General features: G+C 32.6%; 4 protein-coding genes across 4 annotated transcripts; 2 read left to right on the forward strand and 2 right to left on the reverse strand.

The window, feature by feature from the left end:
- The first annotated feature begins 1,162 nt into the window (after positions 1–1,162).
- LOC140867395 (umecyanin-like) lies at positions 1,163–1,966 on the forward strand. Its single transcript, XM_073272464.1, has 2 exons — positions 1,163–1,406; positions 1,508–1,966. Exons 1-2 carry the CDS (start codon positions 1,223–1,225, stop codon positions 1,843–1,845), a joined length of 522 nt encoding a protein of 173 aa, XP_073128565.1. The 5' UTR covers positions 1,163–1,222; the 3' UTR covers positions 1,846–1,966.
- A 7,319-nt stretch (positions 1,967–9,285) lies between these two features.
- Positions 9,286–10,694, reverse strand: LOC140866927 (protein LURP-one-related 12-like). Its single transcript, XM_073271989.1, has 2 exons — positions 10,366–10,694; positions 9,286–9,755 (listed from the first exon to the last, which is right to left on the reverse strand). Exons 1-2 carry the CDS (start codon positions 10,636–10,638, stop codon positions 9,357–9,359), a joined length of 672 nt encoding a protein of 223 aa, XP_073128090.1. The 5' UTR covers positions 10,639–10,694; the 3' UTR covers positions 9,286–9,356.
- Positions 10,695–13,412: 2,718 nt separating this feature from the next.
- Positions 13,413–14,358, forward strand: LOC140867100 (protein MIZU-KUSSEI 1). The gene has a single exon (XM_073272179.1). It carries the CDS (start codon positions 13,500–13,502, stop codon positions 14,223–14,225), a length of 726 nt encoding a protein of 241 aa, XP_073128280.1. The 5' UTR covers positions 13,413–13,499; the 3' UTR covers positions 14,226–14,358.
- A 2,759-nt stretch (positions 14,359–17,117) lies between these two features.
- LOC140862006 (pseudo histidine-containing phosphotransfer protein 6) lies at positions 17,118–17,949 on the reverse strand. The gene is made up of 3 exons (XM_073265010.1): positions 17,851–17,949; positions 17,606–17,736; positions 17,118–17,415 (listed from the first exon to the last, which is right to left on the reverse strand). Exons 1-3 carry the CDS (start codon positions 17,917–17,919, stop codon positions 17,118–17,120), a joined length of 498 nt encoding a protein of 165 aa, XP_073121111.1. The 5' UTR covers positions 17,920–17,949.
- Between the last annotated feature and the right edge of the window lie 470 nt (positions 17,950–18,419).

Genomic DNA, 18,419 nt, shown 5'->3' on the forward strand with positions numbered 1-18,419 from the left:
TAAGTGCATACATCAGGACCACGCCGGAGCCATGTAGGCTCCGCAAAGGTGCCGTATCAGTGATACATCATAAAAATTCTAAAACTACAAAAATAACAAAGATAGTGATAAATTATATTGGGGACAATAATTATTGAAATTTGACAAAGAAAAAAACGTATATATAAAAAAATAAGACTATTACAATTTTACCATAAAAATATAATGAAATTATTTTCGATACCGAAGCGAAAGGGAACAAAAATAATTTGTGATTGGGTTATGGAAGATTTATGTGTGAAATTACTGAATTTGTATAATTTTTTGCTTGCCTTCATTTTATTCTTTTTGGATTATACGTTCGAATATCGAGTCTATGTACTGTCCCAATACTTCGTTATTATTAAATTATTATAGGTTAACTCTAATTAATCTTATCTTAATAAAAAAAACTAACATTTGTTTATTCCACGAATCTATACATTGGCGATTTAAATTTTTTTTTTCTTTGGGATCCAAAGAAAACGAGTTGACTCCAAATATGGAAGCATGAGGCCTCCAAAATACACGGGCATTCGATTAAAGTCTATGTTGGTAACTCAAAATTCTGTGTGGACACAAGACGAGCAGTAACGACTAACGACTCCTAATTCTTTGAAAACAATTTTCACGTAAATTTTACGCACACATTTTTTTTCCAATGGACCCCTAATTATAATGTGAATTAATCAATACTTCACAAAAGAGTACCAAAAAGATTGGAATAATCATGTAAAACTACTATGTTGATTTTGTAACAAAAAAGTAATAGATATATATTGCCAAAGAATTATATGTGATTAATTTATTCATTAATTTGTTAAAAATTTCATATGAATCAAAAGTCTTGATTAATTTAATTACTCCGTTGAAATCTCAACTATTCTTTAATGAGTACTTAATATAGTCAAGCTCCCAAAGAAGCCAAGTCCCTGAGTTGATTTGCCCGTAATCGTACGTGATTCAGTCCACATTTTGAACTTTCTTGAATCATTAATTGCTTGTGGGGTTACAAAATTTGTAGCCCAATACGGCAACACCTCACCAATTCCGCAAATAAATCCGAGGATTATTTCAACAGCACTTCAGTATATATATCACTTTGCAACTCCCATAATTTCCCATCCAAGAATTAATCATCTAGCTAGCAATATCTATTTAATATTTCAAAGAATCAGAGACACACACACACACATATAGTATTATGGCCAGAGTTTCGACGTTCTTGGTTGTTTTCAGTGTCGTTTTCGCGGTGGTGCTGCATTGTTCGGCGGCACAAACCGTGCACACGGTTGGTGGCGACATATGTTGGGAAATACCACCAAACAGTTCTCTCTCGTACGCTAATTGGACTTCTGGAAAAACATTTTCCGTCGGGGACATACTCGGTACGCATGAAATTTTATCTATGATATATATATATATTAGTACAACGTGACAAAATCAAATATATAATCTTAATTTCTCGTATGTTACCTTTTTTCCTCAGTTTTTAACTTCGAGACCAACCAACATGATTTGGCACGGGTAACCAAAGCCTCGTACGATGCATGCAACGACGACAATGTCATCGGCAGTGTAATAACCACCGGACCGGCTAACGTCACTCTCGCCACCCCCGGCGACCATTACTACATTTGCACGTTCGGCAGCCACTGCGTGGCGGGACAGAAACTTGCCATCACGGTGAGAGCCTCCTCCTCATCCACTCCTGGTGGTGGCCCCGCTGCTGCGCCACCTCCGCCACCCGATTCAGCCTCATCTTCGCTGGTTTCTGGTTTCCTCCTTGTTTTGTTGTTGCCCATTGGCGCGGCGTTGATTCTCTAATTGGACTTGGGAGATCTACGATCGAGGGGTTTTTCTTTGTTGTTTACTTTTCCATAGATACGTTTTCAATTTGATTAAATGCATTAGTTAATGTTGCGTGACTTTGTGCTATAGTGATGATGATGACATGTGATCAATAAACTTATTTTTTTTCTTTGTGTAATAACATTTTATCGAAAAAAATAAGGCGACATCGAAAAATGAACAATATTCGTGACATTAATATTTTACAAATTAGAAACATCTCTCAAAAAAAAAAAAAATTACAAAGAAACAAACATCCCAAAAATTGGGCTTCACTTGACTTAAATAAAATGTAAATACAAATGAGGTTAATGAGATCCTATAGTTAGTCTATTGTCCAACTCCAATCATAGATCTAAATTCTAATGATCCATGAACCATTAATGTTGTAGAATTGACGTGAAAAATCATTGAATTGAAAATTAGGATAATAATCATATAAATGATATACGGAGCTAGCATCTGGCCGAAAAACCAACAAATATAAATAATATTATAATTTTTGGACCTAATTTTTTTTTTTTAATTTTTACCTGCTATTATTAAAGGCCTAGCTGTCTACCTTGGACAAAAAAATATTTTAAATAATTTTTAGACCCAAATTTTAGGATTAAAATTTAAAATTTGTGTCTTTTTTGCTATCAGAATATATTCATGCTTTTTTTTCGAGTGCAAAAAATATTTTCTCTATTAATTTTTTTTAATTGTGGGATCTGCACGTCCTATATATAATTAGTCAGTTTTCATGTGTTTTCTCATCAATTAACAGATGTTTTTGGTTGTCTGTAACTTGTATTTGAATCTAAAAACACATTATTTCTGTTTGTCGATTAACTAGTGCTTTTTTTTATTTATTAATTATATTATATTATTGTCTACACTGAATCACGATCATTGCTCCACCTCTAATTGTTTATTTTGTAAATTTTTATGGGTTGGGTTTACGGCCCATGAAAAAATATAAATCCATATTTGAGAAAGTCCATATAAAAGGACATTTACTATTAGACAAGAGCCATATCACAACAATCAAATCTAATAGCGGGGAAGATTAAATTTTTATGAGGTAGATTTGGAATACGTGATTTTTTAGATGTAGTACAAGTATTCATTTGATTAAAAGTTTCATGCAATATATACGAGAGTTTTGTTATGTGGTTAGCACTTACATGAACACCGATTGACGTGACATCCAATAAGTAAATTTCACGTCAGTCGGTACTAAGGTAATTGTCGAGGATAGTTAACAAAGAGATCAAAACTCATGTATATATATTGATCCAAAATATATATGTTGAATGTGCTTCTATCAGCTCGACTGGGAAATATCAGATCGAATAGTATATATCAGATGAGTTCAGCGATTAGATGAGTTCATGGTCAGATGAAGTGTCCGTGAAGCTGTAAGCTTGAAGGCAGATCGAAGTACAAGAGCAGATCAGACTGATGTGAGAAGACTTATTGGGTTGGACCATGTTGACTTTAAGATTGGGCCTAAGGAAGTTTTTGACCTAAAGCCCAATAAAAAAGTCGATGTAATTTTTTATATAAGCGGATGGAAGCTGGCCGTAACTAATATAATAGAAAATCAAATTCTTTAACCTCCAGAAAATATTTGAGAGAGAAGAAAAGAGAGAATTCAGAGGAGAGAATTGGGACGCAGATTGTGACGGGAAGAATTTAAGGATAAAAAACTTGAATTGTGTCTGTACCTAGCGTTAGAGTTTTTGTCTGGTCTGGTTCTATAATAAGCTTTGGTTTTGAGCTTGGATTTCTTCTGTTCGTGATTAATATAAGTGTTGTGTTGCTCTCCCGTAAACGTAGGCAAATTTCTTGCCGAACCACGTAAATACTTGTGTTATTTATTTGCTTTCGCGTGCGTTATTGTTTGATCTGTGTTGTGTGGTTCATCGTTGGGATTGTGTTCTTGTTGTTGCTCTGTGTGTTTGTCTGGTTAACTTTCTCGGAATATCGATTTGTTCTGGTAATTGGTATTGAGCTCTAAAAGTAATTATTTTTTTTATTTGTGGAACATCTGTGTTTCATTTTATTCTGTAAATCTCTTATTTGAAATTTTAAGAACTAAAAATTCATGTTGTACATTGTTATTTAGGGGTGTTCATATTTCGGATAAATCGAAAAAATCGGAAATTCAAACCGGAAAAATCAAAGACTGAACCGAACCAAAAACCATATTTTGTATTTCGGATATAAATATTAAAATCAAAATTTATTTGGTTCGATTTTGGATTATATATGTCAAAACCGAATCGACCGAAAAAATTGAAATTGAATTAAATTAAAAATTTTATTTATATTTTTTATTTATATTATATATGTTATAAGATGATATTTACTATTTAGTAAATGAATAATCATTTTGAATAATTTTTAGTTGATTGTTGTTTATGTAAGTCATTTAAACTTTATTTTTAAATTTTTTACTAAGAAATCATATAAAAAAAACATATTATATTAATTTTACAATATATTTATATTATTAATTTTAATAATTGTATCAAAATCGAAATAATCGTCTCAAAATTTATTTTGTTTTTTTGAAAATATTATAAGATTATGGTTGGATGTTTGTCCTTGTATTGTTTGTTATTTTTTTGTTTTTTCACTATATGAATATAACTTTAAGTTGTGTGTTGGGGTATTTAAATTACATGTTGGATGAAATTTATGTTTCTTTTATTGTATTATGTATTATTAATGATCAAACCGACCAAACCGAACCATATAAACCGGTTCATTATAGTACAAAAACTTAACCGAACCGAAGTAGAAAGGTTTGACTTCAGATTATATTTTTCATAAATTGTAAACCGTAAAACCGAACCAAAATTAGACAAATTAAAACCCAACTGACCGATGAACACCCCTATTGTTATTAATGCACATCCTAATCATTAAAAAATATCTAATTAATACTCCCTCCGTTCCGATTACATTGTCTTGTTTTGTTTTTCACACAGATTAAGAAAACTTTATTGGAAAAGCAAATTTTATATAAACTTCCTATTTTATCCCTATTTAATGTATTAAAAAATGATTGCACAATTTTCAAGGTGTAGTTAATAGGGGTATATTAGTAAAAAAATGTAAATAAATATTACTAAATATGGTATATGACTATATATTTGGGACAAAAAAAAACGTGAACATTATAATTGGGACGGAGGGAGTATATAATTGCATTGAATATAAGGATATGACATGGGAAGATGGTGGTAAGTTAGATACTACCTATACAGGCACTGCCTTGAGTTAGATCTAACGGTGGACATTTATCAATAAATGTGGTATATGCGAAGTAAGCGTTTCACAGCGCCCCAATGATGTTTCGAAGGAGAGTGCATGAATTGAGGCAGACGGTTGACAGCAAATTCCACATCAGATCAGACTGATGTGAGAAGACTTATCGGGTTGGACCATGTTGACTTTAAGATTGGGCCTAAGGAAGTTGTTGACCTAAAGCCCAATAAGAAAGTCGATGTAATTTTTTATATAAGCGGATGGAAGCTGACCGTAACTAATATAATAGAAAATCAAATTCTTCAACCTCCAGAAAATATTTGAGAGAGAAGAAAAGAGAGAATTCAGAGGAGAGAACTGGGACGCAGATTGTGACGGGAAAAATTCAAGGATAAAAAACTTGAATTGTGTTTGTACCTAACGTTAGAGTTTTTGTCTGGTCTGGTTCTATAATAAGCTATGGTTTTGAGCTTGGATTTCTTCTGTTCGTGATTAATAAAAGTTTTGTGTTGCTCTCCCGTGAACGTAGACAAATTTTTTTCCGAACCACGTAAATACTTGTGTTGTTTATTTGCTTTCGCGTGCGTTGTTGTTTGATCTGTATTGTAGTGACCCGCGCCGTGATCACCTACTAATCAAAAGCTTAAGCATGCATTTAACTTAAATAATATATCATCAGAATTAACAGCGAAAAAGCATAAATAAATCCCTAAATAAAGATACAACCAAATCGAATGCCCAAATGTATCAGAGACAAAAGCCTAGACAATAACCCTGCTGGTCCTCCATCGCCTAAGCTCTCCTGGACCACCCGCCTCATCCAGCTGCAGACCTGCCCCATGGAATAGGGTGTCCAGATACAACAAAGTTCGGGACGTGAGCATGATAAGCTCAGTACGAGAGTATGAGTATACAGTATTATATGTGCATGTATGCAAGTGAACTGTGTACCAAGACACGAGGTCAAGAATATCTGATCAAGAACAAACTTAGGTCTTGGTATGTGTCACGCTGAGCCGTCGCTACAGGAGGTGACCAACATACTCAGAAGCCCTGATGGTGACCTAACACAAGTACACGTATCCAACTGAATATCAATGACCTAACACGAGATCCGTGTCCAACTGATTTTGGCGACCTAACACGTGTCTCTGTGTCCAACCATCTACAGTCGTGACATGCTATATATAAAGGCATATAAAACATGCAATCACATAATCCATGCAAACACATAATACATGCATACTCAATCTGGATATCTCGAATAATACTTCTGTATCTTACTAAGGCAGATCCTAGAAGCTCCCATATAGGTCCAATCCTACCATGCAACACTACAACAAAAATAACCCATGCATTACCTAGCATGCCAAACATCACCTACTAGGCTCTAAAAGCCTTAATTAAACTATAGTCTACTCCCTATTTACTATAGGGAACCAAAGTCATACCTTCGTCCGTCGTCAGCCCGCTGATGACGCATGCCCCAGAGCCTGGGCATAGCCTAGCTACGACTCCTGGACGCCTCGCCAGAGCTCTACCGCCTGGCTGCTACTGCGGACACTGTCCGCTATAAAAATATACTATTTTCTACTCCAACTCTTAAAGAAAAAGTCCTGGAGCCCTTAAATAGTGCGATTACCGGGAGAGGAAAGAAAAAATTGCACTTCAAAATGAGAAATTAGGACCCCTATTTATAAGCGGAGTTCGGACGGTTCGAACTGCCACTTGTCCGAGCCTTTTTGACATCTGGGCTCTGCTGAGTTCGGACGGTCCGAACTCGGGTTTGGAGGGCCTGAAGTGGTCCTGGTGCTCCGAGCTGTTTTGGTCCTTCTGAACTCATTTTTGGACCCCCGGGACCTACCCTACCATTTTCGGACGTTCCGGATCTGATTTTTCACTTATTTTTACCAAATAAGGACTCTTTAAACATGTTTTGACACTTTTAAAATTATATGTCATTTTCTAACATGTTTAAAATCACTTAATCTTGTAAAATGGAATCGGGCTACTACATGTATTGTGTGGTTCATCATTGGGATTGTGTTTTTGTTGTTGCTCTGTGTGTTTGTCTGGTTAACTTTCTCGGAATATCGAATTGTTCTAGTTGATTCCTAACAATATATATCTAACACTTGGTAATTGGTATCGAGCTCTAAAAGTAATTGTTTTTTTTTATTTGTGGAACATCTGTGTTTCATTTTATTTTGTAAATCTCTTATTTGAAATGTTAAGAACTAAAAATTCATGTTGTACATTGTTATTTAGGGGTGTTCACATTTCGAATAAACCGAAAAAATCGAAATCCAAATCGGAAAAATCAAAGATCAAACCGAACCGAAAACCGTATTTTCTAATTCAAATATAAATATTAAAACTGAAGTTTATTTGGTTCGATTTTGGATTATATATATCAAAACCGAATCGACTGAAAAAATCGAAATTGAATGAAATTAAAATTTTTATTTATATTTTTTATTTATATTATATATGTTATGAGATTTTATTTACTATTTAGTGAATGAATAATCATTTTAAATAATTTTTAGTTGATTGTTGTTTATGTAAGTCATTTAAAATTTATTTTTAAATTTTTACTAAGAAATCATATAAAAAAAAACATATTACATTTTACAATATATTTATATTATTAATTTTAATAATTATATCAAAATCGAAATAATCATCTCAAAATTTATTTTATTTTTTTGAAAATATTATAAGATTATGGTTGGATGTTTGTCTTTGTATTGTTTGTTATTTTTTTGTTTTTTCACTACATGAATATAACTTTAAGTTGTGTGTTGGGGTATTTAAATTATATGTTAGATGAAATTTATGTTTTTTTTATTGTATTATATATTATTAATGATCAAACCGACCAAATCGAATCGTATAAATCGGTCTATTATAGTACAAAAAACGAACCAAACCGAATCGAAGTAGAAAGGTTTGACTTCAGATTATATTTTCATAAATCAAAAACCGAAAAATCGAACCGAAATTAGACAAATTAAAATCCAACTGACCGATGAACACCCCTATTATTATTAAAGCACATCCTAATCATTAAAAAAATATCTAATTAATATATAATTGCATTGAATATAAGGATATGTCATGGGAAGATGGTCGGCATAAACTTTTAGGGTGGGTGCAAGGTCGATTGCGATTTCCACGTCGGCATTTGTATCTCAAATCTCACACTAGATCCTACCTATGCGCCTATTCACTTTATTATTTTAATTTTAACTTACATACATTATATTATATCATAAATCATAATCTTGGAGTCAAAGTATTATAATTATGATCTTTTAAGAAAAATCTAAAAGAAAGTGGGCAAGTATGCAAGATTATGAACCACATGTTGGTTGTATTTAATTACTATCACAAAACTTAACTAGTGGAAATCGGGATTGTCATTAATATTATATTTTTCTTTTATTATTAAAATGGACTTGTTTTTAAATATAATATATTTCGAATGTATATTTTATCAGCTGTGCATATGATTTAAAACATAAATCTACATTATTATTAAAATAAAAACCATCAATATATATAACTAACTTTTGGTGATATCTTTTTCAATATTCCCAAATTATCTTTAATTTAATTTTTTTACAAATAAATTTTTATTTTTTTTTCTAATTACCACAATCTACCAAATTCATCCAATACAGAAAAAAATTCCATAAAAAATCACAATCGATTTTCTTGTTTTTTTTAGCTCAAATACAGAAATTTCATTCAACTAAAGTGGACTTATTACAATAAAAAATTAATGTATCAAGGATGAAATTAAGAGCATCATAAAAAACACAAGCACTAGCAGGAGAATTGACCGCATGAACAAATAAATGAGCAATTTTATTCGCTTCTCTTCGACTCTCTTTTCAAATTGAACTTTATAAGTTTGTTCTCTTGAAAGATAAGAACAACATTTTGCTATATTGTTCCACACTCGCTACGATCCGTCCGAGTTGAAAGCATTGCATGAACCACCACGTTGGAATCCGATTTTCTTGTTTTATAAATTAAACTCCAATAAATATTTTTTAAAAATATTTTATGAATGTGTGTCGCAGGTACTAGTTATTAATAATTATATTTTATTACGTTTAGTTTACCTAAAAGTGGAATTTATATATATAAAAAAGGTGGGAATTAATTAAAGATGCACCAAAATAATATAATCTAACAACAAAGATTTTAATTAATCCTTATTGGCGGCGTCCATGTACAGTGTACGCCCGATTCCCATCCCCGGCGGCGTATTCGCCGTCGATCTGATCCAGCACCAAAACCAGCGCCATTGCAAACGCGCCGCCGAATCCCGGCTTCGACGAAAGCAAGAAAACGTCCTTCCCCAGCACAACATTGGTGGAGGCATCCACCTTGCGGCGGATCTTGGCCACCGCTTCCTTCTCCGCATTGAAAATGGTGCAGCTCCGGCGGGCGAAGGAACCCTCTATCTGGTACTCCTCGCCTCCATTGATGTACACCTCGACGGTGATCGCCGACCGTCCGATCAACGAGGATCTGCGGACGCTGAAGAGTGGATCCTGCCCCTCGGTCCTCTCGCCGGCGAAACCTTCCCACCTCTGATGCAAACTCGGCCTCTAGAAAACAGGTGAAATTAATTAATTAACAAGGCGTTTGCGTACGTACAAATCATTCATCAAGTTTCGATCCAAGTACAGTTACTGTTAAGAAAATGAGAAGGGCTCCCAAAACTTTGTCCCTAATCATTCATCAAGTACAGTCATCGTTAAGAAAATAAAACTTGAATTTAACTCACTTTTAAAACTTAGAGTTGTCCTTATTTATAATAAAGGCTATCAAAAACTTTATCGATTCTCAAGAATTTTATTCTACCGATATGGGACAATATTTCAACGGAAAAATTGCAAATTTAGTTTTGTATATTTGTCACTTTGCGATTTTTGTCCTATACGTTTTCACATTTCAGTTTTTTTCTACATGTTCAGGTTTTTGACAATTTTGGTCATTTTTATTCGAAAATACTTACATAGCACTATACATGTCAGCTCCACATCAGCACTGAATTGGTGTCACGTCAATATCACGTCAAAAAAAATAAAAACTAAAATTACCAAAAAAAATAAAAATAACGAATTAAAACTAAAATTTAAAAATATAAAAAATTAAAATCGCAAAATTACAAACATACAATATCATAAAACAATTTTTCTCGTATTTCAACATTACCTTGCGGCGGAGAGTGAGGATGCATCCGCCGGCGGCATCCATGAGAACAACTTCCTCCGCCGCATCAGGGCGGTAAGAATCGACCCTGAAAACCAGTTGGCCTTTGGAGTCGTAAGCAGTGAAGCCATCTCCGGAGAAGAAGAATGAAGTTTTCCTGACAGTGAGATGGGTTTCTTCTTTGTATACATGATATCCGAGCTCCACCATGGCCGACTCATTAATGTTCTTCGTGATTTTCTTGGATCTTGGCCGCTTCCAGCTCCTCGAAGGCATGATATTAGTTTAGTACTTCAGGAAAATTGTATCAACTTGGAGCTGAAAGCGTAAGGAATTAAGAGGAATGCGAATAAAGTGAAAGTGATTATATATTCTTGTGCACTATAATCAATGGCGCTCATATAATTATATTACCATGGTTGATTTAGTCAACTTGTTCTTTTTTTTTTTCAAGTGAAAAATATTTAGAATTTCTAGAATTTGAACGTTTTTATTTATTAAAACCTTCTTATTTAAGATATTTGTTGATGTCTAATAATTATATATGTTGTGAGAGTAATAGAAACATGAATAATTGAGTATTGGACTGATATACTGTTCAAAATAAAAAAATCGAATGAAAAACGTACGGTCCTCCTATCAAAATTAAATGTGTAATTTTACATGAGTACAAACACAAAAGTTTTATGAAACGGTCTCACATGTCAGACGATCGTTTATTTAGATTATTCGTTAAAAAATATTTTTTATTTAAAATAAATTATTTTGAATTATAAATATGGATAAAATTGAAAAGTCTCAAATAAAAATTTGACACATGCTAATTTTGTAAGTGAAAACTGCAGGTTAGTTTTCTAATTTATTTAGGTTGATTTAGTTATTTTCTTTGTTTGAGATAAACACGTCTCGAATCCATGCTCAAGTCTCGTCGGTTGTGCGGACAATTTCATTCTTTAGTGTTATAATTTGATGTAATTTGATATCTGATGTACTTGTACTAAAAAAAAGAGTAGGTGAAAACATTAAAAAAAGTAATATTTTTAAAAATTATGTATATAGACTTAATTTAGAAGCGAGATAATTATATCTCAATAGGAAAAATAATTCTTTTTCCTCTACTAGATTTTTCGATTTTGATTTTTTATCCATTAAGTTTTAAAATTTTAGTTTAGGTAGTGTTTGAGAGAGCTTCTAGGAAGTACTTATCAGCTTTTCTTTAATAAAATTAAGTTTCTAGGAAACATTTTTCAACTTTTCCTTAACAAAATTTTGAAATTTTGTTAAAAAAAAATTGAAAAATGCTTCTTAAAAATTCTCCCAAATACTGCCTTAGTAGACCAACTTTAATGTGCAAAAGACCCAAACCAAAATTTGAAAATTTAATGGACCAAAACTCAAAATTACACAATGAACTGTATTTTTTTAAGGTATCGATCAAATTATATTTTACTATTTGATTAAGTGTGAGAGACTATACAAACTGTTTTTGGTCTCATGACTCATGATAAATTTTTCCCAAATTTTTTCGGTGTTTGGTGTCGAATTTTTCCCAAATTTTTTATACTGTTATACACTATCTCCAACTCCATATATCTTGCCCACTTTTCCCACCTTTTTCTCTTATCCATTCCTTTATCCTCTCGCTTTTCATTAATTTTCTTTTGAAATTGAATTCCGATCCATCCCAACAACTAAATTTTTGATAGATTTGAAAAAAATTAACACAAAAAAGATAAACCAAGTACTTTAAAATTTTAAAAAATTATTAAAATATACAATACATTATATTTATATCTTATGATTCACACAACGCAATACGTGTTCTTCGTGGCTAGTTTTATATAAAATGTAATTACTAGTATATGTGAAAGGAGTTGCACATATGCTAGGAATCATATTTTTTTATTATTATTATTGTTTTTGGGAAATGAATTTTTTTTTTCTATTAAATTGTCTTTTTTTGGTTTTAGACTATAAACTTTTTAAATTTTGATTTTGGTACACTAACTTTTAATTTTTTGCTCGTTTCAATTGAAAGTTGTGTTGTGTGCATTACTTTTTTTTATTATTATTATAAATGAGAGGAGAGGAGAGGAGAGGAGAGGAGAGGGCTCGACTCGAGTTTCAGTCAATTGGCATACATGTGAGACTTAGGTAGTGTTTGGGAGAGCTTCTGGAAAGCACTTCTCAAATTTTTTTTAACAAAAATTTAAAATTTTGTTAACGAAAAGTTAAGAAATGCTTCCTAAAGATCTACCAAACACTACCTTATTGAGCTACAAGTCTCTCTTGTGCGTTAATAATTTCTGTATGCATTAATTAATGCTTTTGGGCTTTATATAAATCTTATTATTTATTTTTGGACGAATGGTTATATTGTTCTCAAGTTTTTAAATAGCATTTCGTCAATGTAGTTATCGCATACTTAAGAGTAATTAAAGTATGATTATTAATTTCCGACTTAACATTTTGGGCTAGATTTCGTAATAATTTATGGAATGATTTACCTTTATTTATAATTATATATTTTTACTATTTATTAAACTTTTGAACAAAAAACAATACATGTAGCAAAACTAAATGAACGAAGTCATGAAATTGTAATATTGATAGTCATGAAAAAGCAAATTAAACTTATATAATCGATGGGAACTTCTTGAAAATTTAATTATATATGTGACATAAGTCGACTCGACCGATATCCACAATGAAAGATAATATTTTTGACATCAAAAATATATTTTTTTATAAATCTATATTCTTAATTTTTTTTTTTTTCTGAAAATGAGGAGATGATCTTGATTTCTTGGATGGTTTATTATGACTTATGAAATCATACTAAAAAATCGCGCATGCAGAAATAAATTAAATGAAGCCATAAAAAAACATATCCTATATTTAGTAATATTCATAACCTTGATCAGTTGTGGATCCTCCGACTTTCATGCAAAAATCAAGAAATTAAACGAGTTTCATTCATCTTTCTTTCTTCCCTAATCGTAAAAATTTAATATCTAAATTTTATTCAAGAAAACCAACAACTGATCCTTAATTTTCTCAACAAACATTAATTATCCATTCATCTCATCATATGGTAATCGGGATCCTCCTCCTCCTCCTCCTTCAGGTCCCTTGACATGGGAGATCAAACTCCGCCACACACGCCCACCTCGCCCTCCTCCTCCGCCGCCGCACCTCCTCCGCATCAGGCATTGACTCTCCTCCAACCCTCTTCCAAGAAAAAACCCAAGCCCGTCAAAGTATTCCGCGTCTTCCGCTCCGTATTCCGATCCTTCCCCATCATAGCCCCCGCCTGCAAACTCCCTTCCCTCCCCGGCGGCCGCCTCCCGGACACACGCGGCGCCACCGCCGGAGCCCGTGTCACGGGGACCCTTTTCGGATACCGGAAAGGCCGCGTGAGCCTCTCGATTCAAGAGAACCCACGGACCCTGCCCACGCTGGTGCTGGAGCTGGCCATGCAGACGCAGGTGCTGCAGAAGGAGATGAGCCTGGGCATGGTTCGCATAGCGCTGGAGTGCGAGAAGCGGTCGGAAAAAGACAAGACGAAGCTGGTGGAGGAGCCACTGTGGACCATGTTCTGCAACGGGAAGAAGATAGGGTACGGCGTGAAGAGGGAGGCGACGGAGGAGGACTTGCATGTGATGGAGGTGCTGAAGGCGGTGTCGATGGGGGCGGGGGTGCTGCCGGGGAAGTCGGAGGCGGAGGGGCCCGACGGGGAGATGGCTTACATGAGGGCTCATTTCGAGAGAGTGGTGGGATCCAAGGATTCCGAGACTCTATACATGCTCAGCCCAGATGGTAACAATGGACCAGAATTGAGTATTTTTTTTGTAAGAATATGATTCATTTTATTATATTTTTTTTATATAATAATATATATTAATGTTAGGTTTTTTTTTTTTTGTTTTCTATCTTGGAATTGATGATTAATTAGTTTGTGAATACTAATTATTGGGTTCACGATAGATATTAATTATTGGGTTCATTGTGAATATAGTTTTGTACGTATAATATATATAACTAGAAGATTAAGAAATTAAGTCGTTTGATATAAAATTAGATAATTCGGAAAATAAAAATGACAATTCAATGGCATATTTTATGTTACTAATTTTTTTTTTTTTTGAAAATTGTGGTTTTTTCTTTTTTGGATTCTAACCATTTTTAATCTTTTTCATGTATTTTTTTAGGTATAAATAATTTTTTTTGTTATATTCAATCTTCATTTGGTGATTGTGTTGAGTATTTGATCTTTTTGGTAACATGATATATATTCATTGGTGCAAGATATTATTTTATTCTTTGTCGCGTTTTTTTTTTCTACCATGTCCCATTTTGTTTTTGAGACATTCACGTACGATTGTTTTTTAAATACTTCGACGATAATATCTAATAAATTATGTAGTATTCGGATGATATCCAATTTGTAACAAAAGCAATGTTAATTAAGTGTGAATTTTCCATAGTGTTATCTGAACATAATTAATAACAAGAAGTAAGTTAATATATTAATTTACTAGATGTATAGCCAACAAAAATTTAAGCTCTAACTTTTAAAAAATGTTAGTTACACGACTACCGCATTTTGTACAATTATGACATTAAGATGCATGACAACTTCATTATATATCTGTAAAAATAATCATTTTAGCTATATATGATTTGATACGCCACTATATGAATTTATCCTTTTATTATCAACTTCACTTTAAATATGAACAAAATATTATTTTTTCTTATATGTCCGAAATATGTCTTCACATATATCTAACGGTTCATATTTATCAATAAATGTGGAGTCCGTTATTTTTTAGTGAACCCTGCATGTATTGATAAATGAGGACCCGTGCTGTTTCATATTTAATATAATTTTTCTATTATTCTATATATATAATATATACCATTATCATCAAATACATTAGTTACTTTCAATAATTTTTTCCCTATTAAAACACTTTTTGAATACGTGTAGAATAAGAAAATAAGAATAAGAAATTTCTTATTACTTAATTTTTGAAATTTATTTTTATTATCTTTTTAAATTTGCATGAAAACACATACAAATCTAAATTGGTTCGATGGAGTAGTTTGGCTATAATCTCAAATAATCATCAATAAGTGAAAGTTTAAATTAATTATGAGTAACACTCTTGTGCAACGGTCTCATTCGTGAGACGGGTCAACCCTATCCATATTTATAATAATAAGTAATACTTTTGACATAAAATGTAATACTTTTTAATGGATAACCCATATAAGAGACCCGTCACACGAATATGACCCGTGCAACGGTTGCATACAAGTGTTTGCCAATTAATTATGATTTGATGTCATCTTTTACGAAAACGTTCCTATATTCAGTGGGTGGCAAGCAACAATTAATGTATCGACCAACCACTTATCTTAATTTCTGTGTCACGTTTCTCGAGTGAGTTTATATATTAATATAAAAGTTAAAAAGGAGTAGGTATTCGATCGAGTTTACGTTAATATATAAAAATTTAAAATTGATTAAAATATATATGATCTATATAAAAATATATAAATAACTCCACCTAAATTATTGAAACATTGAATATAATGCGAGGATACGAACTCGTGTATGTAGGAGTTTAAAAGCCTTTTTTGTTTTCTATTCGAAATTATGTGAACCAAAATAAGTTTCGATACTGACGCATCACGTCATTTCATGGATTCATGGTATGCTGCAGTCAAAAAAATTGACTTTATCTTTATAATGAAATCAGTGTCTAAACATATAGTTAGAATTTTGGTTCTCAAAATATCTTTTCCTATTTTTAGCCTCTTTATTATTTTTCATAACAGATAACACTGTTAAAAAATAACCTATAAAAAATTTATTAAAAATCTTACTTTTAATGTTTCATCTTTTTAAAAAGCAAAAATAATTATATTGTTAAAAAATAAAAATAAAAACTGCAATTTTGGTCATATATATGTTTGTCGTTTTGCCACGTGGATCGTTCATATTTTCATATTTCAATTTCAGCATATTTCAATTTCTGGTAATTTTAGAAATTTTTTTTCGAAAATATTTACGTGACATTATACACGCCAGCTCCAGCACTGTATTTGTGCCACATCAACGTCACATCAGCAAAAAGACTAAAATTGAAACAAAAGAAAAACGAAAATAGCAAACTAAAATTAAAATATAAAAATATAAAAAATCGAAATTGCAAAATAACAAATATACAAAACCTGAAAAAACTAATTGCATATGCACGAAAAACACGCAAACAAAAACTCGTACATATAATTTGTCACACGAATCAAACTAGTATATATAATTGTAGATTTTGATGCATTTTTTTTTTTTGAAACGAGATTTTGATGGATATATAATATAAAGTTGGGATCCCTGATTTCCGGCGTTACTGATTGATAGTTTTGACACACATTAAAAACAACAGCACCGATTGAGAATACCTCTGACGCAACTGATATGTATTACACATACATGCACTACTCTTTCCCAACATATATATATATATAACAGAGAAAAAGCATTAAAGTCGAGATTTTTCTGATGTTACAATTCGATCCCTCGATTCTTGAATCTCTGGTACAGAATCCCACGATGCAAAACAAACATAAAAATCAAGACCCATTCAAAGAATTAGCTGGTAAACTAATTAATGGGGATCGATCGATCATATCTTTTTTCTTGATTCTTTCATGGAAGATCCATCTACATCAACACTTTCTGCTGATCAAGTTGTAGGGTTATTTGGCTGCTGCTGCTGCATGGGGGGGTATCTGATGGCGGATGCCAGGATTCTCTGCTGTTCGATTTGAAACAGTTCATGCAGTTTGCTCTTCAGGTACCAGTACTCGTGTTCCAAAATCTCCAATGCCCTCAAGCATCCGGGCCTGCTGTTTTGCTGGGAAATAGCCCGAAATGCGACGCACACGTTCCCGACTCTTTTGGCACCGATGCTGCAGCTGCTCCCCATCAGCTGATTCAAATGGGTTCCCATTTTCTTGAAATCCAACAACTCCCTATCCATCCTAAAACACACACAAAAAAAGACCATATATATAATTTCAAGAAACAGAGTTTGTTTATGTGACTAGCATAGTTTGCAGGCTATTGCGTTAGTTCGGTGTTTAACCAAAGCGGTTCCCACGTCAAAAACAAAAACAAAAACAGCTAGCTTTTGATGAATGAATGAATGAACGAATGAATGATGATACGTACAACAACTCTCCGAGGTTTCTCAAGAGCTTCTCCGTCTCGTGGAAATATATGTTGACCACCTCGTACACGAAGTCGGGAGAAGACTCATCTTGCAGCTGTTGCAACTGCAAGAACTGCTCGTCCAACACTCCCTGCAGTAGTTTATAAATTAATTAAACATGGATCAAATTTGAAAAGATTTTCGAATACATTTGGAGAAAGAAATAGATTTTTTTTTTTAAATTTTAAAAAAAAGAAAATGGAACCTGGTGGAAGAGTAAATTGAGCAGCCGATTCATGTCGGCCCGCAGAAGCTCCTCATTGAGACCCAACATCCACAGCGGTAGACCCGTCTTGTCTGATTCCTTGATTGTCTCGAATTAATCCCACAAGTGAAAATGAAACAGAGATGAAAAAGAAGAATATATCAATTATAAGTTGGCATTCACCGAGGTTTATCAATGGAGTTTTCGAGTTGGGTACTTTGGTTATGGGGATGGAATGGCAAGGGGCGCGGTGGATTATTAATAGAGCTCCAAGTAAATGATATTTTATTATAGTCTATACTATAATATGTGGTAAGAATAATAAATATTATTATACAAAAACTTATATGAGACAGTTTTTACGAGTTAATTTTGTATGATTTTTATTTGGGTTATTTTTTATGTTAAAATATTATTTTTTATTGTAAATATGAATAAGATGATCCGTCGCACGGATAATGATCCGTAAAATCGTCTCACAAAAACCTACACTTATTATTATTATTATTAACTAATTAACAAGGGATAAATAAATAAAATGGTAAACCTGTTTTTATTTTATTTAATAT

Source organism: Henckelia pumila, chromosome 4, assembly GCF_033568475.1.
Source record: "Henckelia pumila isolate YLH828 chromosome 4, ASM3356847v2, whole genome shotgun sequence".
NCBI lineage: Eukaryota > Viridiplantae > Streptophyta > Magnoliopsida > Lamiales > Gesneriaceae > Henckelia > Henckelia pumila.